Source organism: Ranitomeya imitator, chromosome 4 (genome assembly GCF_032444005.1).
Source record: "Ranitomeya imitator isolate aRanImi1 chromosome 4, aRanImi1.pri, whole genome shotgun sequence".
In the NCBI taxonomy this organism is placed as follows: Eukaryota; Metazoa; Chordata; class Amphibia; order Anura; family Dendrobatidae; genus Ranitomeya; species Ranitomeya imitator.
In genome coordinates, this window is record NC_091285.1 from 440,715,742 (window position 1) to 440,738,664 (window position 22,923).

The window sequence follows — 22,923 nt, forward strand, 5'->3', positions numbered from 1 at the left end:
TTTCCAAGCCCTGCCCTTTATCCAAACATTAGTTTTCCACAACAAATTATATGGTCCATTTTCTCCCGTTACCCTTTTGAATATGCAAAATTTTAGGCTAAATATTTTTCTTTTTTTCTTGGAGTGGGTGGGTGGGGGGGATGTAAACATTGCTGTAGTTCTAGTGAAGACCCTAAAGGGTTAATAAACTTCTTGAATGTGATTTTGAGTACATTGCAGTTTGTAAATTAGCGTCACTTTTTGGTATTTTTTATCCCATATGACCATCAAAATCACTTCAAAAGGGATGTGTTCCCTAAAAAATTGGTTTTGAAAATTTTGTTGGAACAATGAGAAATCATTGATAAACTTTTAACCCTTCTAACTTCCTACCAAAAAAAAATTTGGTTTAAAAAATTATACTGATGTGAAGAAGACACGTGGTAAATGTTATTTGTCTATTTTGTGTGGAACAACTATCTGGTTTAAGGACAAAAATATGTATGTTTGAAAATTGCAAAATTTTCAAACTTTTTGTCATATTTTCGATATTTTCATAAATAAACTCAAATCATATCAACTTAAATTTACCACTCGTACGAAGTTCCCCATGTCATGAAAAAAGTCTCATAATCACTGGGGCATATTGTTATAAGTGTTATTAATTCCAGAGGAGCATTGTACAGCGAATAAGCCTACTTACCTTGACGAGCCAGAGCTGGTATGTCACTCTCCATAAGGAGAAACCTTACCCCTTAGATCCCAGTCCAGAGCCTCTCACCTAGCCAAATTAGTTCTCATGCTTCGCAGTGACGAGGGCCAACAGCCCGAAACACTGTGTCTGTGAATTGAGATACTGATTTGGCTTTTATCCTAAGTCATATTGCAAGACTCGTTAAAGGGTTGATTGTGACTTGTAGGATCGCTACTTCCAACAGGTAGTGCTATAGAGTTTAAGTCCGCTTTTTCTCTGAAGAGGCAATTTTTCATAACGTAACACAGATCAAAATTTTCAAAAATTGGCCTGGTCAAGAAGGTGAAAAGAGCTGGGGAGTACAGGGGTTATTACAGGGCAGCACGGTGGCGTAGTGGTTAGCACAGCAGCGTTGCAGCGCTGGGGTCCTGGGTTCTAATCCCACCCAGGACAACATCTGCAAAGAGTTTGTATGTTCTCTCCGTGTTTGCATGGGTTTCCTCCGGGCACTCCGGTTTCCTCCCACATTCCAAAGACATACTGATAGGGATTCTAGATTGTGAGCCCCATCGGGGACAGTGATGATAATGTGTGCAAAACTGTAAAGCGCTGCGGAATATGTTAGTGCTATATAAAAATAAAGATTATTATTATTATTATAATGCCATGCAGGAAAAACAACAACAATGATCTTAAAGTAGCAATTGATGCTGCCGATCAATATGGGAAGTATGATAAGTAGTGATGAGCGAATATACTCGTTGCTCGAGATTTCTCGAGCATGCTCGGGGGTCCTCCGAGTATTTTTTAGTGCCAGCATAAGTACATGTGGGGGTTACCTGGTTGTCCTAGGCCTTTGGCTGATGTAGTTGTTTGTAGGGTTGTCAACATAGTCATGAATGACAAGAGTATTTTGGGGCCTCATAAAAAACATTGTGCAGTGTCCGATAGTATTGCAAACTAATCACTCGTATAACATCCAAATAATATCCAAAAGAAGGGCCAATTAAGTGAATTAAGTGTAATAAATTACCCACATAATACAAAAGTCCACTGACATATAGCAATGACAGTCAAAGTGTGTGTTCCAAGACATCTAAGGCACCAAAGGATAATGCTTGTGTAGAAAACTTAACTTTTGATCCATAAGTTTAACCCCTTAATGACCAAGCAAATTTTTACAATTCTGACCACTGTCACTTTATGAGGTTATAACTCTGAAACGCTTCAACGGATCCCACTGATTCTGAGATTTTTTTTTCATGACATATTGTACTGCATGATAATGGTAAAATTTCTTTGATATGACTTGCATTTATTTATGAAAAAAATGGAAATTAGGCAAAAATTTAGAACATTTAGAAATTTTCAAATTTTTAATTTTTGCGCCCTTAAATTAGAGAGTCATGTCACACAAAATAGTTCATAAATACCAGGTCAACTTTACAGCAGGACTTTATAAAGGTTAAAATTTGACCAGCGATTTCTCATTTTTCCAACAAAATTTACAAAACCATTTTTAGGTACCATCTCACATTTGAAGTGACTTTGAGGAGTCTATATGACAGAAAATACCCCAAAGTGACACCATACAAAAAATGGTAAAAAACTAAAAAAAAAACAAAAAAACTGCACCCCTCAAGATGCTCAAACTCACATTCAAAATTTTACTAACCCTTCAGGTGCTTCCCGAGAAGTGAAGCAATGTGGAAGGAAAAAAATTACATTTAACTTTTTTCACAAAAAAATTAATTTAGACCCAAACTTTTTATTTTCACAAGGTTAACAAGAAAAAATGGATCAGAAAATTTGTTGTGCAATTTCTCCTTAGTACGCAAATACCCCACATGTGAGGGAAGTTCACTGTTTGGGCGCATGGCATGGCTCAGGAGGGAGGGAGCACTGTTTGACTTTTTTAATGCAAAATTGTCTGGAATCGATGATGGACACATCACGTTTGGATATCCCCTGATGTGCTAAACATTGGAAACCCCCAACAAGTAACCCCATTTTGGAAACCACACCCCTTGAGGATTTTATCCAGGGGTATAGTGAGTATTTTTAACCCACAGTTATGTCACAGAATTTGATAACATTCAGTCATCATATTTAATTTGTTGTCATTAGTGTTGAGCGCAAATGCTTGCTACTCCAGTTTGCATCGGGCGTTCGGGTATGCACCAAATATCGCAGGTGCTTGAGTGACATGCTCGAGTCCCTGCTCCACATGTTCAGTGGCTGTTAAACACCCCCAAAAACATGCGGGGATCTGCAATTCTCCGTGCATACCCGAGCACCCGATGCAAACTTGAGTAGCGAGCACTTGTGCTCAACACTAGCCATCATATTGTCATCAATTTTTTTTAACTTTTGAAAAAAAACAATTCTAACTCCAACCCTAATACAACCATAACCCCAATACACTCCTTGCCCTAACCCCAACCCCAACTATAACCCTAACACAACCCTAAACCCAAGACAACAGTAGCCCCAACACACTCCTTACCCTAAGCCTAACACAACCATAACCCACAACTCTAACACAACCGTAATCCCAACCCTAACCCCACCCTTAACCCTAACACAACCCTAACACAACCCCAAACCTAACACAAACCCAAACCTAATGCCACCCTAACCCTAACACAACCCTAACCCCCATCCCTAACACAATACTAACCACAGCCCTAAACCCAGTCCTAACCCTAACTCAAACTGTAAAGAATGAAAAAAAGTTTTTCATAATTTTAAACAGAGGTGGTGACAAAGGGGGTTTGATTTGCTATTTTTTTTATTTTGATCACTGTGAAAGGGTCTACCACAGTGATCAAAAGGAACCAATAGATTGTTGCTGGGTACCGTCCGGCAAATCTTGGTGGCCGCACTGTGCATGTGAACACCATGTTCTTCCAGGAAGAGGACGCAGAGGGTCGGGGGACGGAGCAGGAGGGCCCAAGGATGGCAAAGTTACCAGGGTTGCTTGGGATGCCAATTTCTCTCACCTCTGATATGCTAGATAATATCAGAGGAGATAGAAATTAATTGTAAATCTGACTTTTTTTGTGATCACTGTTATTTGGAGAATAATGGCGAACTTGTAAAGGGGACCATAAAAATCAGCCCTGATCATGTTTTCCAGGGTCTCAGCTATACCTCGATAGCCAAGGCCCTGGAGATTTTCCAGTGTTGGGGGGCACTATACCCTTATTGCACAGAACTGGCTGGAGTTCTGCGTGCACAGAACTGGCTGAAGCCCATGACCGATTCTCAATGGAATATCCATTCCAGTGGATTAGGTACCGAAGCCTTTGGCGCTCCCACCATGAATCAATGATGCACCCTACCTCGTACTCCAGCTGACCCTCTACCAACACTGGCGGAACATTAGATGAGGAATCTTTTCTAACCGTCCCCACAGGTTTTAATAGGGATCTGTGAAAGACATTAGATATTTTGAAGGAGGTGGGCAACTGTAATCTATAAGCCACTGGGTTGATCACCTTTACAATCTTGTTTGGACCTATAAACCTGGGGCCAAACTTCATAGAGGGTATCTTAAGTTTGATGTTACGGGTAGACAACCACACCTTCTTCCCCACAGCCAACGCAGGAGCTGACCCCCTCCTCCTGTCCTCAAAATGTTTGTACTTCTTCTGGGCTTTGGAGATATTCCCCTGAACTTCCCTCCAAAGGGTTCTTAACTGTTGCACCAAACTCTAGTCACCAGGGCAACCAGTATCCATGCGGAAAAATTATCCAAACTGAGGAACAAACCAATAATTGACCTGAAAGGGTGATTTGCCAGTAGACTGATTAATACAACAGTTGAACACAAATTCTGCCATGGGCAATACCTCACACCAGTCCTCCTGTCTGGAAGAGGCGAGGCATCTCAAAATTTGTTCCAACGACTGGTTGGTGCGTTCAGTCTGTTCATTAAATTCCGGGTGATAAGCAGAGGAGAATGACAACGTAATCCCCAACTTCTTACAAAAAGCCCTCCAAAACCTGGCCACAAATTTCACACCCCTGTCAGACACCACATTCACAGGTAATCCATGTAAACGAACTATGTGCTGAATAAACAAGCGAGCCAAGATTTCAGCAGAAGTTAACGCAGATAACGGCACAACCCATACTACTGAGTTGCTATTGGAAGACGGAAGATTAGTGATAAAGTCCATGGACAGATGTGTCCATGGTTTATCTGGAATTGGCAAATGTACCAATTCCCCGGCCGGTCGGACCAGAGAGCTCTTAGAGCGAGTGCACACTTTGCAAGTATTTACAAACCTTTTGATATCAGTGCCCTAGAGGGCCACCAAAAACTCCTAGCTAGCTGCAATCCCAGGGTGTGTACTTAACTCAAAATCATGAAATTCTTGCAGGAGTGTGAGATGGAAATGTTCGGGTACAAACAATTTACCTGGGGGTTTATTTCTGGGAGCTTGTGCTTCCAAAATCTCTCTCTGTAATTCAGATGTGACTTCTGCCACAACCACTACTGGTTGAAGAATAGAGGAAGGAGGTTCTGGAGGGGACACAGAATCAAAATTTGGGGATAAGGCATCCGCCTTTACATTTTTAGACCCTGGTCGGAACGTAATGGTAAAATGAAATGGAGAAAAAAAAGTGCCCACCGAGCCTGTCTGTGCGTCAATCTCTTAGCAGACTCGATATAGGCCAGGTTTTTAGCATCAATGATAACTGTAATGGGATGAACAGCCCCCTCCAGAAAATGTCTTTGAAGGCCAATTTCACCGCCAACAATTCCATGTTGCTGACATCATAATTTCTCTCGGACGAAGATAATTTTTTTTAGAGAAAAAGGCACTGGCTTTAAGGTTAGTAAGGGTGGACGGACCCTGGGACAACACTGCTCCCACTCCCACCTCCGAAGCGTCAACCTCCACAATAAAAGGTCTTGGCGGATTGGGTTGTGCTGAAGTAAAACATTTCTTCAGTATTTGTAAGGAAATTTTGCGGCCATTGACCAATCTTTTACATCCGCCCCTTTGAGAGTGAGGTTTGTCAAGGGTTTCACCACCTGTGAAAACCCTTTAATGAACTTCCTATAATAATTAGCGAAGCCCAGGAATCGTTGCAACTTGCAACCCCTTCAGGTCATGAGGTTGCACCCAATCAGATATGGCCTGAACCTTCCCCAGATCCATGCGGAATCCCTCCCCTGATACAATTAACCTCTTCTTGACCTTGGGATTTTCCGTTTTTCCGTGTTCGTTTTTTGCTTCCCTCCTTCCCAAAGCCATAACTTTTTTATTTTTCCGTCAATATCGCCATGTGAAGGCTTATTTTTTGCGAAACAAGTTGTACTTTTGAACGACATCATTGTTTTTAGCATGTCGTGTACTAGAAAATAGGAAAAAAATTCCAAGTGCGGTGAAATTGCAAAAAAAAATGCAGTCCCACACTTGTTTTTTGTTTGGCTTTTTTGCTAGGTTCACTAAATGCTAAAACTGACCAGCCATTATGATTCTCCAGGTCATTACGAGTTCATAGACGCCTAACATGACTAGGTTATTTTTTATCTAAGTGGTGGAAAAAAATTCCAAACTTGCTAAAAAAAAAAATGTGCGCCATTTTCCAATACCCGTAGCGTCTCCATTTTTCATGATCTGGGGTCGGTTGAGGGCTTATTTTTTGCGTGCCGAGATGACGTTTTTAATGATAGCATTTTGGTGCAGATACGTTATTCTGATCGCCCGTTATTGCATTTTAATGCAATGTCACGGCAACCAAAAAAACGTGATCATGGTGTTTCGAATTTTTTTCTTGCTACGCTGTTTAGCGATCAGGTTTATGCTTTTTTTTTGATAGATCGGGCGATTCTGAACGCGGCAATACCAAATATGTGTAGGTTTGATTTTTTTTTTATTGATTTATTTTGAATGGGGCGAAAGGGGGGTGATTTAAACTTTTATATTTTTTTAAATTTTTTTCACTTTTTTTTTACTTTTTTTTTTACTTTTGCCATGCTTCAATAGCCTCTATAGGAGGCTAGAAGCTGGCACAACTCGATCGGCTCTGCTACATAGCAGCGATCATTAGATCGCTGCTATGCAGCAGAAATACAGGTGTGCTATGAGCGCCAACCACAGGGTGGCGCTCACAGCTACCGGGGATCAGTGACCATAGAGGTCTCAAGGGCCTCTATGGTTACTATACAGAAGCAATGCTGACCCCGATCATGTGACGGGGTCAGCGATGCGCTCATTTCCGGCTACCCGGCCGGAAGCACCAGTTAAATGCCTCTGTCAGCGTTTGACAGCGGCATTTAACTAGTTAATAGCGGCGGCTGAAAACGCGATTTCACCCGCCGCTATTGTGGGCACATGTCAGCTGTTCAAAACAGCTGACATGTCCCAGCTTTGAAGAGTGCTCACCGCCGGAGCTTGTATCAAAGCGGCGGTTCTGACCTCGGACGTACTATCCCATCTGAGGTCAGAAAGGGGTTAAACCCAGAAAAGACAGTTTTTGCATAAAGAATGAACACTTTTTCAGCTTACCGTATAAATGGTTCTCCGAGTCTCATAAGAACCGTACGTAGATGGTGTAAGTGTGACTGACTGTATATCAAGATGTCATCCAGGTAAATGACCACAATGCACCTAATCAGGTCAGAAAAAACCAACATTAATGAAATTCTGGAAAACAGCAGGGGCGTTAGTGAGACCTAAGGGCATAACCAAATTTTCAAACAACCCCTCGGTTGTCAGAAACGCTGTTTTCCATTCATCTTCCTTCCGGATCCTTATAAGGTTTTAACCCCTTCATGACCTTGGGATTTTTCATTTTCCCGTGTTCGTTTTCCACTCCCCTCCTTCCCAGAGCCATAACTTTTTTATTTTTCCATCAATTTGGCCATGTGAGGGCTTATTTTTTGCGGGACGAGTTGTACTTTTGAACTACATCATTGGTTTTAGCATGTCGTGTACTAGAAAACGGGAAAAAAATTCAGGTCCAGACAAATTGTACAGATGAGCCTTGGGTAATTTGGCTCCTGGGACTAATTTAATAGCACAATCACAAGGTCGATGTGGTTGAAGCGCCTCAGCCTCGCTTTTGGAAAACACGTCTTCAAAGTCCTTCAGGTACTCCGGAATACCCTCCAGACCGACAAACGACACAGATACAGACTTTACCGGGTTAACAAAAGGTCCCAGGTTACAACACGGACCATTACCCTTACATCCCCATTGAGTGATCTCCCCTGCCACCCAATCAATGTCAGGATTGTGGTGTTGCAGCCAGGGCATCCCCAATACCAGTTCGGCAGGCAGATTAGACGAACGTATAGCTGACAGGGAATCAAAGTCTGGAGTGAATATAAATACCCCTCCCAGATCCAAAGGGAGGCTAGCAAAATTAACTCTGAGAGAACAGGACATTAACCATGTCTTAACCATGACAAACTGCTGCTGTTAAAAGGCATATCGATTATCGCTAAGGGGTTAAAAGAGTATAGCAACAATATTTAGTATTTTTTTTTATTATGGAATAAAAGTTAAGTTTTCTTTTCAAGGATTATTCTTTGGTAATCAAAAATGCATTTTTAGTCCAGCCTATACTAAAGATGTTTTTTTGGATTCACATTGAAATACTACGTAGAAGCATGGTCCATGCCTTGGATTAAACTTATCTACACCTGTTGAGCTGGTCTTCTTTTTTTTTTTTGGATTATTCTTTAGTGCCTCGGATTTCTTGGAATTCTGCTCTGTTGGACCTGGTGGGAGGTCAAACTGAGTAAGCACAAATATATCAATGGTAAACAAGAAATATCTACTGAACTGAGTCATAGTGTATGTATAAGGTTACGGTCACACTTTCATTATTTGGTCAGTATTTCACTTCAGTATTTGTAAGCCAAAACCAGGAGTGGATAAAAAATGCAGAAGTGGTGCGTATGTTTCTATTATACTTTGCCTCTGATTGTTCCACTCCTGGTTTCACTTACATACACTGATGTAAAACACTGCCCAAATACTGATAGTATGACTATAGCCTAATAGTGTCAGCCTAATGGAGACTCTAGGTCGAGCTAAAGTACATACACTACATAGACAGCAATACTGAGATACCTACAATTCTCCGGATCACGCTGCACTCTGTGAGCTGGAAGTCTCTTTTAGGTAACGTTCACATTTGCGTTGTTGGGCGCAGCGTCGTCGATGCAACCAACAACGCAAAGCACAACACTGCATTTTTTGATGCATGCGTTGCCATAAACTAGTAATGTTCTTGAATTTTGGCGCAGGGAAAATGCTACAAGTAGCGTCTTCCGCGCCCTGTCTGGTGCGTCAAATTGACGCATGTGTCGTAAAACGCAATACAACGCATACCGGCGCCCCCCATGTTAAAGATAGGGGTGCATGACGCATGCGTCGGTATGAGTCGACGACGCTGCACCCAACAACGCAAATGTGAACGTAGCCTTACAAAGTAAGCCTATGGAGCCTTGGACACTCCATAGGCTTACATGATGAAACCAAATTCCGGGTCAATCAGATCCCAGTGTGACCTGGAGGAGTGTGAATGGCGCTGGATACAGAAGAAGATGACTATTGGTGAGAATATTAACACCATGACACTACAGTACACTACAGTGTACAGTACATTTTACATTGTCTGCCACTTCATGGCTGAGTTACTATAGATCTTTCTTTAACGCTTCCACTTTTCAAGAACATCACACATAGGTGATCATGAAGTATTTAGGAGGTATGAAATTTCCTGAATAGACTGGTTTCAACAGTAATAGGACCACACTCTAATTCAGTGATCTCTTTACATAGACACATTAGTTCACAATTGTCAGTAAAAGCAGACTGCATGGCGAGAGGCTGGATTTAACACACCTGTGGAAATAGGACTGAATAAAAAAAATTATTCAGTGATTAAGATGTTTGTCCTGATAATTTTGTCCATATAATGTATTTGTGTCTACACTTATTAATTTATGGTACATATGTACACAAGTGGTAATCTAGAATATGATCAATTGCCCAATGATGGAAAATGTGTACAAAAGAACACAGCAATTCTGCAAATTTAATACTTGATATCTACCACTAATCTCATTTTCTTGCATGCATCTTTACTTTCAATTTCTCAGGAGAACAGAGCTATATGGTAAGTGGATTGTTTGAAGGTTAATAGTCTGGAAATGCATTGCAGCTATGAAATTGGTAGGGTGCAGCAGAAAATAGATTGACCTTTGGAGAGCAATTACTTCAGATATTGTATATTTGTTTTGATGAGAGCATTTTACCTCTAATACAATGAGCTGGTGTTATTGCAGAAGCCCTTTATATATTGTTACAATGTGAATAGGGCTACTGATTTTCTATCCTGAAAAAGACAAAGACACATTACACTTTAAACTTGCTATTTATCCTCTTTAATTGTATACATGTGAGGTGAAGATTTGCTGGCGCAGGGACAGTAAGACGTGAGGTCACAGTAGGAGATGTGAGGTTACTGGGTGGGTTCTGAAGTGTCCCTCTTTAGTGCCCTTTTCCCACCAGTTTATAAGAAAGGTTAAAAAGTGCACCATATATTGCCCATATTATATTAGTGTGCAGAGATGTCAACATGACACCTATTTAATCAGTTTTTCACACTGCTCTCTTGTTATACATAAAAAACCTTCAAATCTGGTAATACATCCATTCATATATTCCACTCATTCAGCTACCGAGAAATATATATATTAACAATTTCTGTTATTCATTTAAATCTATGTTCACTGTCCCAATGTTTCTTTAACTAGATTTCTTTTACTAATCACTACATTTTACACCCCTTGTCAATCTTCAACTTTCCTCCTTCTTTCCTTTTTTTGGCACATATGGTAGCACAGTCTGGGTACTCTTGTCACACACAGTCTGGGTGCTGCAGTTCCTTGTGCCCCTCTTGACTCCAGTCATTCCTCCTTTACTGCTTCGTATAACATTACAAGGTACAGCAGGCCTAGGAGGTTCTCGAGGCGCTTCTTGGCCATATGGGGGATCTTCACTGTCATCACAACATAGTGCATGATACAGAACTTTATCACTGAACCTTACTCGGTCTCTGGAGCCAGGGGTCCTTGTTGGTAGGGGCTTCTGTGTTGGAACAGGAGTTTCTTCACTAGAAGAATCTGGACCATTGGGTGTAGCCCCACCATTAAGTAGCCTAAAATCAGGAGGACGGTCTGAGCCATCTCCAGAGTCAGAAGGGGTAGAGGCTTCTAGAAAAGAACAGAATTCCCAGCTGTCTGAACTCAGGAAATCCAGGGGTCCCAGATCACAGAGAGGACCCTTTTCACTACTTGATGTGCTACTAACAGTTCCTGGGGTCCAGTCATCGGCATCCAACTCAAACTCAAAGTCCGAAGTAAGTCTGTCTATCTGCTCCACAACCTAAAACATATATACATTGTGTTACTTAGTGGTTCTCATGATGGACAGATTTCACAAAATAGCAGTGTACATGAAGCATTTTATAATATGTTGTTCAACGATGGTCAGTATTTTATTAAAAACCTAAAGTTTTATAAAATGAGAGTGTTATAAGGTTACAACAGTTGTCACACATCTACAGTATTCATCCTTTTCCAAATCCTTTTATTTTTATCAATTTGTTAGACTTGAGTGCTTCAGATTATGAAACGGTTAATTTGAGACAATATTGCACATTGCACACACCAAACCATGATTACAGCCACACCTGGTAAATCTGAACATATCTGGCAATGTCATGCAGGCAAGAAGGTCTGAAGAAGCAGCACATGATTCTATCTTCTAAAGATATTCACAAACAAATGGTGAACATAGTAACTCAAATCTAGAAGACCTAAAAAGATAGACATTTCAGGAAAGAAGTTTCAATGGGTACCAAAGATTCATGTTTTAGATTCTGTTTGCACATTTGAAGTAAATGACTATCGGGGGATGTCATCAGTCATAAACATGGGCACAGATGTGGTCTGAAGCCATCTTTACAAAACCATTTCTAAGGCTCTGGAATTTCAGCAAACAGCAAGCAATTCAAATGGAGAAAACCTGAAACAGTGGTAAATCCCTTCTCAGAAAAATTGCAAGGCACAAACTACTGTTGGCAAAAAGCACATAACATTAATAATCAAACATGGTGGTAGTATGATGGTTTGGAACTGCTTAGCTTTGTCAGGACCTGGGGGACTTGTCATATAATCGGGAATTTCAGTCTTTATCAGAAAATTATGAAGGAGAATGTCCAACCATCAGATTATGACCTACAACTCAATCACAGTTGGGTTTTGGAGCAGAATAATGATGCGGGCACACAAGCATGACCACTTTTAATCCAATTAAGATGCTGCGGCAAGACCTTAAATAGGTGGTTCATTTACGAAAACAATCCAATGAAATCGAATGAAAACAATTATGCACAGTAGAGAGGGATAAAATTATTCCACCGCAATCAACTCAATTCACATTATCACAAACTCGTGATTGCAGATTTACTTCACAATTAGTCATTAGGTTTAGGGGTTCTTCACAGAGGTGATGAAGCTTATAAATAAATCTTTATCTCCAATAAATGGAATGATCTTTTAAAAGCCACAATTTACTCATGGTGTCTTGAAATTAAAAAGCAAACATGCAAGAACTCGTGGGAGAGGCAATTACTTTTTCACAGCCTGTATTTACTAAGGCTAGTAGCCATTTTAGAAATCTCTAGCCTATTATCAGTAAGCAATAATACTAAATAATACGGTAGTCATTGATCTTGTGATGTGCCTTTCATTTCTAGACGACTTACTTTCTTATACCCATTTTATATCATTGAGATCATTGACTAATACATTCTTGCAATGTTTGGGAATGTTCAGGAATTACATATGTTTTATATTACAAAATTCCTAAGCTTGTGTGAATGAATATATTATTTTTAGGTAATCTACTTCCACAATATATATTTAAACAGAGTCAAGCTTGCATGTACAGCGCTGAAAATAACATAACTATAATTTCCATGGAAACCATCCATACTGTATATCTTAGCCAAGGGTTTTCTTTTTTTTCACGGTTGGAGCTCTGGTAAATTTGCCTGTCTGTATGCCTATACTGAGTGTTGCTTAGATATCTGCTTAGTAAACCATATTTGTTTCACTGCCCCTGGTCTGTCTGCTACCAGATGGTTTGGAGTCATGCTATTATAGCCTTATTTCTAATACCCAAGCCGTCTGGTCTGCACTACACACCTGGGACAGTCTCCAGCATCTTCCAGCATCATGTACATGTATTAAGCACTCGGCACTTTGTTTATTGCATATTATCCCTTTCTGTCTTAGATGTTCATTATGATGTATATTGCATTGTTCCTGTGATTAGGACTGTAGCATACATTTCCATCATCAATATCAGGTACTTACTAGTTTACAGGCTCTATATGTATAAACCCCTATACATGGAGTGATTCTTAATATAACCTCTGCACAGTGTATTTTTTGTTTTCTGTTTGTATGCGTTGCCATCTCCTTTTTTTAATTATGTCCTTTTTAAAAATAATTGTTAAATAAAAATCAATGCTTTTTACAATTAGAAGTCACCATACATACAGCAATATGTATTATTGTTAAAAAAAAGTACTGTATAACAATATCGCAATACAAAATGCATTCTTAAAAATCACCTCCCTATCCTATATGTCAGACCTAGGCCACATCCGGCCCTCTGGCTGTCTAAGTCCGGCTCGCGGACCGAGGCAGCTGTGGGGCTGAAAGCCTGAGGTCTGCGGGCCTCACCGGGTCTGCCCACTCGCTGTCTCCCGCAGTCAGCATTGGTGGAGGAGGGGCCTAGGGCCACTTTCTCCACCAATCAGCGTGCAAAACAGCTGACACGATGATGTCATGTCATTGCATTGGCTGTGTACCACCGGAGAGTCAGCGCATCGGAAACAGTGACAGAGGCAGAAGCAGGGCGCCTGGGAACAGGACCGAGGTGAGTATGTGGTGTTTTTTTTTTTCATGTGTATGAACATGGGGTTTCTATGGGGTGAACATGGGGACTTTAGGGGGGGTGAACATGGGGATTCTATGGGGTGAACATGGGGATTCTATAGGAGTGAACATGGGGATTCTATGGGGGTGAACATGGAGATTCTATGGGGGTTATCATGGGGATTCTATGGGGTGAACATGGAGATTCTATGTGGTGAGCATGGGGATTCAATGGGTGACATGCTGCACATTGGGAGGCTATGAGGGTGACATGCTGCACATGGGGAGGCTATTGGGGTGTCATACTGCACACGGAGAGGCTATGGGGTGTCATGCTGCACATGGTGAGGCTATAGGGGTTTCATGCTGCACATGGGGAGGCTATAGGGGTATAATGCTGCACATGGGGAGGCTGTGAGGTGACATGCTGCACATAGTGAGGCTATGGGAAGGCTGTATACTGTGATGCAAAATATGGGGAGGCTGTGTGGAGCTCAATCAGTATATGAGGAGGCTGTGGGGGCCTCATGCAGTATATGGGAGGCTGTGTGGGGCCTCATTCAGTATGTGGAAAGACTGTGGGGCTCATGCTGTATATAAGAAGGCTGTGTGGGGCTCATGCAGTTTATGGGGAGGCTGTGTGGGGCCTCATGCAGTGTATGGGGAAACTGGGGCTCATGCATAACATGGGGAGGCTGTGTGGGGCTCATGCTGTACATGGGGAGGCTTTGTGGGGCTCATGCTGTACATGGGGGCTGTGTGGGGCTCATGCTGTACATGGGAAGGCTGTGTGGGGCTCATGCCACATACAGTCATGGTCAAAAGTATTGACACCTCTGCAATTCTGTCAGATAATACTCATTTTCTTCCTGAAAATGATTGCAAACACAAATTATTTGGTATTATTATCTTCATTTAATTTGTCTTAAATGAAAAAACACAAAAGAGAATGAAGCAAAAAGCAAAACAATGATCATTTCACACAAAACTCCAAAAATGGGCCAGACAAAAGTATTGGCACCCTCAGCTTAATACTTGGTTGCACAACCTTTAGCCAAAATAACTGCGACCAACCGCTTCCAGTAACCATCAAAGAGTTTCTTACAATGCTCCGCTGGAATTTTAGACCATTCTTCTTTGGCAAACTGCTCCAGGTCCCTGATATTTGAAGGGTGCCTTCTCCAAACTGCCATTTTTAGATCTCTCCACAGGTGTTCTATGGGATTCAGGTCTGGACTCATTGCTGGCCACCTTAGAAGTCTCCAGTGCTCTCTCTCAAACCATTTTCTAGTGCTTTTTGAGTGTGTTTTGGGTCATTGTCCTGCTGGAAGACCCATGACCTCTGAGGGAGACCCAGCTTTCTCACACTGGGCCCTACATTATGCTGCAAAATTTGTTGGTAGCCTTCAGACTTCATAATGCTATGCACACGGTCAAGCAGTCCAGTGCCAGAGGCAGCAAAGCAACCACAAAACATCAGGGAACCTCCGCCATGTTTGACTGTAGGGACCATGTTCTTTTCTTTGAATGCCTCTTTTTTTCTCCTATAAACTCTATGTTGATGCCTTTGCCCAAAAAGCTCTACTTTTGTCTCATCTGACCAGAGAACATTCTTCCAAAACGTTTTAGGCTTTTTTAGGTAAGTTTTGGCAAACTCCAGCCTGGCTTTTTTATGTCTTGGGGTAAGAAGTGGGGTCTTCCTGGGTCTCCTACCATACAGTCCCTTTTCATTCAGATGCCGACGGATAGTACAGGTTGACACTGTTGTACCCTCGGACTGCAGGGCAGCTTGAACTTGTTTGGATGTTAGTCGAGGTTCTTTATCCAACATCCGCACAATCTTGCGTTGAAATCTCTTGTCAATTTTTCTCTTCTGTCCACATCTAAGGAGGTTAGCCACAGTGCCATGGGCTTTAAACTTCTTTTTTTTCCAATAATGCTTTTATTAAACTTTTTTGACAATACAGATATAAAATTTAGATAAAACACACACAAAAAAAAAAAAAAAAAAAAAAAGGGGAATACAATTTGCACATTCTTGTATCAATCAGTAAGTAAATAAAATAATTTGCCTAAACATAACGAAGAAATAAAAAAAAAAAAAAAAGGGGGGGGGGGAGGGGGAGAAGAACACATGAGGGAAATGAAGGAAGGGGGAAGGGGGAAGAGCACACGGCTTCCACTCCTACATCCTCAGGTTTATATGTCTCAATCCGTGAATCATCCTCACAGAGGCGGACGACCTGCTATTGTTTGTTCCAAGAACCAAGTAGTCATCTTAAAACAATCTCTGATTCCTTGCTTAGTGTGAGCCGGAAGAATCGCTATAAATGGTTCCCATGTGTCAAAGAATGTCTGAGTCCTTCTCTCTTTCTGGAGGGAAGCCTCTATCCAGTCCATTCTAAACAAAAAAGCAAGTTTCTCTAGGAAAAGTCGCAATGTGGGCACTTTAGGCGCCAACCAGTTTTGCAGAACTGTTTTACGAGCTGCAGCTGAGATAATAAAAAGGAATTTTTTACCATGATATGGTATATGGACATCACTATCTGTAATATGACCAAAGAGAGCCCAGGCTGAAGTAAGTGTGATGTTATATGAGGTGTGCGTCAACACGAAGGTATGTATACGCTGCCAGAACAATTGAATTTGTGGAGGCTTTAAACTTCTTGATGAAACTGCGCACGGTAGACACAGGAACATTCAGGTCTTTGGAGATGGACTTGTAGCCTTGAGATTGCTCATGTTTCCTCACAATTTGGTTTCTCAAGTCCTCAGACAGTTCTTTGGTCTTCTTTCCTTTCTCCATGATCAATGTGGTACGCACATGGACACAGGACAGAGGTTGAGTCAACTTTAATCCATGTCAACCGGCTGCAAGTGTGATTTAGTTATTGCCAACACCTGTTAGGTGGCACAGGTAAGTTACGGGTGCTGTTAATTACACAAATTAGAGAAGCATCACATGATTTTTCGAACAGTGCCAATACTTTTGTCCACCCCCTTTTTTATGTTTGGTGTGGAATTATATCCAACTTGGCTTTAGGACAATTTTTGTGTTTTTTTTCATTTAAGACAAATTAAATGAAGATAATAATACCAAATAATTTGTGTTTGCACTCATTTTCAGGAAGAAAATTAGTATTATCTGACAGAGTTGCAGGGGTGTCAATACTTTTTGCCATGACTGTATGTAGTAGGCTGTGTGAGGCTCATGATGTATATAAGGGGCTGTGTGTTGGGAGTCGAGTTTCCTCTGCTGCACAGGGGGAATTTCGATCCGTCTCTGCTGCAGTCTCCCATTCTCCTGCAGCCGCAGTGGAGCCTGCTCAGCAGGGACGTCGATCCCAGCGTCTCGCTCAGTCTGACTCTGTGAGAAGAGTTACTGCTGCTTCTCCAACTTCTGCCTGTAAAGCCTGTACTGGTCAGCAGCGAGTGGACTTCTCTGGGACTAAGTCCTTGTCTGCGCACACTGAGCATGCCCAGGGCAAGATCTCCCGTTGGAGATCGAGGGTCATGTGCTCAGACTCTGCAGCGCATTCTATTGGTCCTCTTGGCAGGTCTTGGAAGGGCAAAGTTTCTGTGGCCGCTTCCTGTCCTGCAACTATATAAACTGCGCATGACCGCACGGCCATGCGCTAGTGTACAATTTAATACGTGTGTTTGTTGTGAGTGCAAGTCGTTCTTTAAATACCCCTACCCTATTGTATGATTGTTTGCGTATGGAGTATGGCTGCTATCTAGCGCCCGACTTATCACTCAACGTGTCACACACGTGTCAGCGTCTACTGCTGTGACCGCCAGTGCGGTGCCACGCGCCAGTGTGCGCTTCCTGACCCACGTCTGGGTGCTTAGTGGTGCCTGCCAGCACGGCACAGTTCGCACTTCGGTGCCTTAATTATATAATTCCTTTCACACCCAGTAGCGGTGTAGTGCCAGCAAGGGTCTAATCGGACTACAATCCCTGTTGGGGTTTAGTTCGCTGACCACTTGCTCGCGCTCTATGTGCGGTACCGCGGTCCTGTGACGCAACAGGATCGCTTTCTTCACGCTGGGTGAGGTTTAACCCATGCGTGTATACTTTTGAATACCGCCATATTGTCTGTCATTTCCTAGCAGCAGGTTTCACCTGCACGGTGGACCCCGGACTGCGAACGCATCTATATCATCTCTCTTGGTGCGTTCCGCCAGTCCTAACATTACACTAGCGCCAGGGTCTGGCTAGTGATGACAGACAAACAGCAATCTCTGCGGCATATCCAGCAGCTGGAGGGTAGGTTGGCGGCTCTCGAGAGCGCGACCTCAGCTGTGGATGTTACTGCAGTAGCTGTACAGGCTGCCAGCGTGGCTGCAGCTACTATGTCCATTGCCACCCCTGTTCCGACATTGTCTCGCCTCCCGCTGCCAGAAAAATTTTCTGATGATAGCAAGTTTTGTAGGGGATTTGTGAGTCAGTGCTCTATTCACCTCGAGCTCCTGGCTACATGTTTTCCCACAGAGCGGGCTAAGGTGGGATTTATTCTGTCTCTATTGTCGGACAGGGCGTTGGAATGGGCTACGCCGCTGTGGGAGCGTGGCGATCATGTGGTGCAGAGTGCTCCGCTGTTTCTGAGCGCTCTGAAACAGGTCTTTTTAGGACCTCAGGTCACCCATGATACTGCGCTCCAATTGCTGGCATTAACTCAGGGTGAGTCCTTGGTCAGTCATTTTGCCGTCCAATTCCGCACCTTAGCATCTGAGCTGGATTGGTCGGATAAAGCTCTTATCCCCATATTTTGGAGGGGCTTGGCTGACCACGTAAAGGACGCTCTGGCCACTAGGGAGATTCCTGCCACACTGGAGGAGTTAATAACTGTCTCCACTCGAATTGACCTCCGTTTTAACGAGCGGAGGTTAGAGCGAGCCCAGTGTAGGCAGAGGTTTCGGCTGGCTCCTACTTTCGCCAAACCTCTGGAATTTCCGGTCCTGGTTCCTGAGTCACATGAGGCCAGGGAAGTGTCACAAGCAGGATCTAAGTCCCGGACCGCTTGTGCACTCAGGGTCTGTCATGTTTGCCAGCAGTCCGGACATCTAGCCACCAGATGTCCTCAGCGGTCGAGGAAACGTCAGCGTCTAGTGGTAGTAGGTGGAGGTACACTAGACACGGCGACGTTTGCCTCTAAGTTGTCCTTTAAGGGGACAATTACTATTGGCTCATTCTCCCACTCGGTAGAGCTCTGCGTGGATTCTGGGGCGGAGGGCAATTTTATGTCTTCTGCATTTGCGCAACGTCACGCAATACCCCTGGTTATGCTTGCTCAACCAGTAACGGTGCGAGTGGTGAATGGGTCGACATTGCCCTCACAGATAACACACCAGACCATCCCTTTTACTCTGTCCATGTCGCCATCTCATCAGGAGATAATTTCTCTGCTCGTCATTCCGGAAGGAATTGATGAGGTCCTGTTGGGAATACCTTGGCTACGGTACCACTCTCCTTATATCGAGTGGTCCTCAGGCAGAATTCTGGGTTGGGGTGAATCTTGTGGGGGTAGGTGTCAGAGGGAGTGCGTTCAGGTTGCTACTACTGAGGTACCCGCAGATCTATCCTCTCTCCCCAAGCAGTATTGGTCTTATGCAGACGTGTTTTCCAAAAAGGCGGCGGAGGTACTTCCGCCTCATCGCCCCTATGACTGTCCTATTGATCTCTTGCCTGGTGCTGAGCCTCCCCGGGTTCGAGTTTATCCGCTATCTCTCCCGGAGACGGAGGCAATGTCACAGTACATCCAGGAAAATCTGGCAAGAGGATTCATTAGGAAGTCAGTGTCACCTGCTGGGGCAGGGTCCTTCTTCGTGCAGAAGAAGAATGGGGAATTGCGCCCATGCATAGACTACAGGGGTCTTAACGCCATCACCGTTAAGAATAAGTATCCTTTGCCCTTGATATCTGAGTTATTCGATAGACTTCGGGGAGCAAGGGTATTTACTAAATTAGATTTGCGGGGTGCTTACAACCTGATTCGCATCCGTGAGGGGGACGAATGGAAGACGGCCTTTAACACCAGGGATGGGCACTATGAATATCTGGTGATGCCCTTCGGGCTCTGTAATGCCCCAGCCGTTTTCCAAGACTTTGTGAACGATATCTTCCGGGATATGCTTTCCACCTCGGTCGTAGTCTATCTGGATGATATTCTTATCTACTCTCCAGATATTGACTCCCACCGGAGAGATGTTTGCAAAGTCTTCGACCTCCTACGGGCAAACTCCCTCTATGCCAAATTGGAGAAGTGTATGTTTGAGCAGGAGTCTTTACCTTTCCTGGGCTACATCATCTCGGCCCAGGGATTGGCTATGGATCCTGCCAAACTACAGGCAGTGATGGACTGGCAGGAACCCCATTCTCTGAAAGCGGTGCAGCGCTTTATGGGGTTCATAAATTACTATCGTCAGTTCATCCCCCACTTCTCAACCCTGGTAGCTCCCTTGGTATCCCTCACCAAGAAGGGAGCGAATCCTAAATCGTGGTCCGAAGAGGTCTCCAAGGCCTTCACTTCTATTAAGTCCCACTTTGCTAGCGCTCCCATCTTACATCGTCCCGATGTGGATAAGCCATTCCTAATGGAGGTGGATGCCTCTTCCGTTGGTGCAGGAGCAGTCCTCTATCAAAAGGATGCTCAAGGTCGGAAGCATCCATGCTTCTTCTTCTCAAAAACCTTCTCACCAGCGGAGAGAAATTACTCCATCAGGGATAGGGAGTTGCTGGCAATGAAGTTGGCCTTTTCGGAATGGAGACATCTCTTGGAGGGTGCTCGGTTCCCATTCCAAGTCTTCACGGACCACAAGAATTTGGTCTATTTACAGACAGCCCAGCGGCTGAATTCTCGTCAGGCCAGATGGTCCTTGTTTTTCTCCCGGTTCCACTTCACTCTACATTATCTCGCCGGGGAGAAGAACATTCGTGCTGACGCTCTCTCTCGCTCCCTGGTGTCAACTGTGGAGGAGGAGGACAAGCCTCGGCTCATTGTCCCTTCAGAGAGTCTGAGAACCGTAGCTCCGGTTTCGCTTGAGTCTGTGCCTCCGGGCAAGACTTTTGTCCCCATCAATTTGCGTCCGGAGGTTCTCTCGTGGGCTCATTCGTCCAGAGTGGGTGGACACTTTGGGGCAAAGAGGACATCTGAGTTGTTGGCGAGAATGTATTGGTGGCCACATATGGTTCGTGACGTTGGAGACTACGTTCGGGCATGTGTCTCTTGTGCCAAAAATAAGTCTCTCCATCAATGGCCAGCTGGGTTGTTATACCCTCTGCCGGTGGCAGACAGGCCCTGGGAGATGGTCGGGATGGACTTTGTGGTGGGTTTGCCCAAGTCACGTGGCTGTACTGTCATTTGGGTCATCACCGACCATTTTTCTAAAATGGTGCATTTGGTGCCGCTTCCCCGGCTACCTTCTGCACGGGCCTTGGCAGCATTGTTTGTTAAACACATCTTCCGTCTTCACGGTATGCCAGACAAAATTGTCAGTGACCGGGGTCCCCAGTTTGCGTCTCGGTTCTGGAGAGACCTTTGTCGCCTTCTCAGTATCGAGTTGAATCTCTCTTCGGCATATCATCCCGAGACGAATGGGTTGGTGGAGAGAGCCAACCAGACCTTGGTCACATATCTGCGACATTTTGTCTCTGCTAAACAAGATGACTGGGCATCTTTGCTACCGTGGGCGGAGTTTGCTCTTAACAATGCTGTAGCTGACTCCACTGGACAGACCCCATTCCTCCTTAACTATGGTCAGCATCCGCGGGTACCTGTGCCCATGCCCGTGTCTTCCGCCGATTCCAGGGTGGCAGACTGGGCTGTGGAGGCACGGGACATTTGGGATCGTACTCAGGATGCCATTCGGGCTTCCAAGGAGAGAATGAGGTCCTCCGCCGATGTTCATCGGCGCCCCGCTCCGACCTTTGCTCCTGGCGACTTGGTGTGGCTCTCCGCCCGTAACATCAGGCTGCGAGTTGAGTCCACTAAGTTTGCGCCTCGCTACTTGGGTCCCTTCAAGGTTCTCGAACAGGTTAATCCTGTGGTCTACCGCCTGGCTCTTCCTCCACGCTTGGGTATCACCGACACCTTTCATGTGTCCCTCTTGAAACCCGTATACATGTCCCGGTTTTCCGAGTCATCTGCCGGGACATCGGGTTCGTCTACGGACAATTACGAGGTGAACGCTATTTTGGGGTGTAAGGTGGTACGCGGCAAAAAGTTCTATCTGGTGGATTGGAAGGGTTATGGTCCAGAGAACAGGTCATGGGAGCCTGCTGAAAACATTCGGGCCCCACAGCTCATTGCTGCCTTCGAACGTAGCGAGGCCCAAGGAGAGGGGGGCCCTAGGAGGGGGGGTAATGTTGGGAGTCGAGTTTCCTCTGCTGCACAGGGGGAATCTCGATCCGTCTCCGCTGCGGTCTCCCATTCTCCTCCAGCCGCAGTGGAGCCTGCTCAGCAGGGACGTCGATCCCAGCGTCTCGCTCAGTCTGACTCTGTGAGAAGAGTTACTGCTGCTTCTCCAGCTTCTGCCTGTAAAGCCTGTACTGGTCAGCAGCGAGTGGACTTCTCTGGGACTAAGTCCTTGTCTGCGCACACTGAGCATGCCCAGGGCAAGATCTCCCGTTGGAGATCGAGGGTCATGTGCTCTGGCTCTGCAGCGCATTCTATTGGTCCTCTTGGAAGGGCAAAGTTTCTGTGGCCGCTTCCTGTCCTGCAACTATATAAACTGCGCATGACCGCACGGCCATGCGCTAGTGTACAATTTAATACGTGTGTTTGTTGTGAGTGCAAGTCGTTCTTTAAATACCCCTACCCTATTGTATGATTGTTCGCGTATGGAGTATGGCTGCTATCTAGCGCCCGACTTATCGCTCAACGTGTCACACACGTGTCAGCGTCTACTGCTGTGACCGCCAGTGTGGTGCCACGCGCCAGTGTGCGCTTCCTGACCCACGTCTGGGTGCTTAGTGGTGCCTGCCAGCACGGCACAGTTCGCACTTCGGTGCCTTAATTATATTATTCCTTTCACACCCAGTAGCGGTGTAGTGCCAGCAAGGGTCTAATCGGACTACAATCCCTGTTGGGGTTTAGTTCGCTGACCACTTGCTCGCGCTCTATGTGCGGTACCGCGGTCCTGTGACGCAACAGGATCGCTTTCTTCACGCTGGGTGAGGTTTAACCCACGCGTGTATACTTTTGAATACCGCCATATTGTCTGTCATTTCCTAGCAGCAGGTTTCACCTGCACGGTGGACCCC

The 22,923-nt window shown here is 44.3% G+C and overlaps 1 protein-coding gene across 4 annotated transcripts in view; it reads right to left on the bottom strand.

Annotated features, from left to right (window-relative positions):
* Positions 1–10,075: 10,075 nt before the first annotated feature.
* The window catches only part of INSYN1 (inhibitory synaptic factor 1), a 65,639-nt gene continuing 52,791 nt past the window's right edge, over positions 10,076–22,923 (bottom strand). For all 4 annotated transcript variants that reach the window (XM_069765639.1, XM_069765641.1, XM_069765638.1 and 1 more), the window contains exon 4: positions 10,076–11,094. In XM_069765639.1, coding sequence (XP_069621740.1) covers positions 10,507–11,094 — 588 coding nt within the window. In that variant the 3' untranslated portion in view covers positions 10,076–10,506. The remainder of the gene's footprint in view (positions 11,095–22,923) is intronic.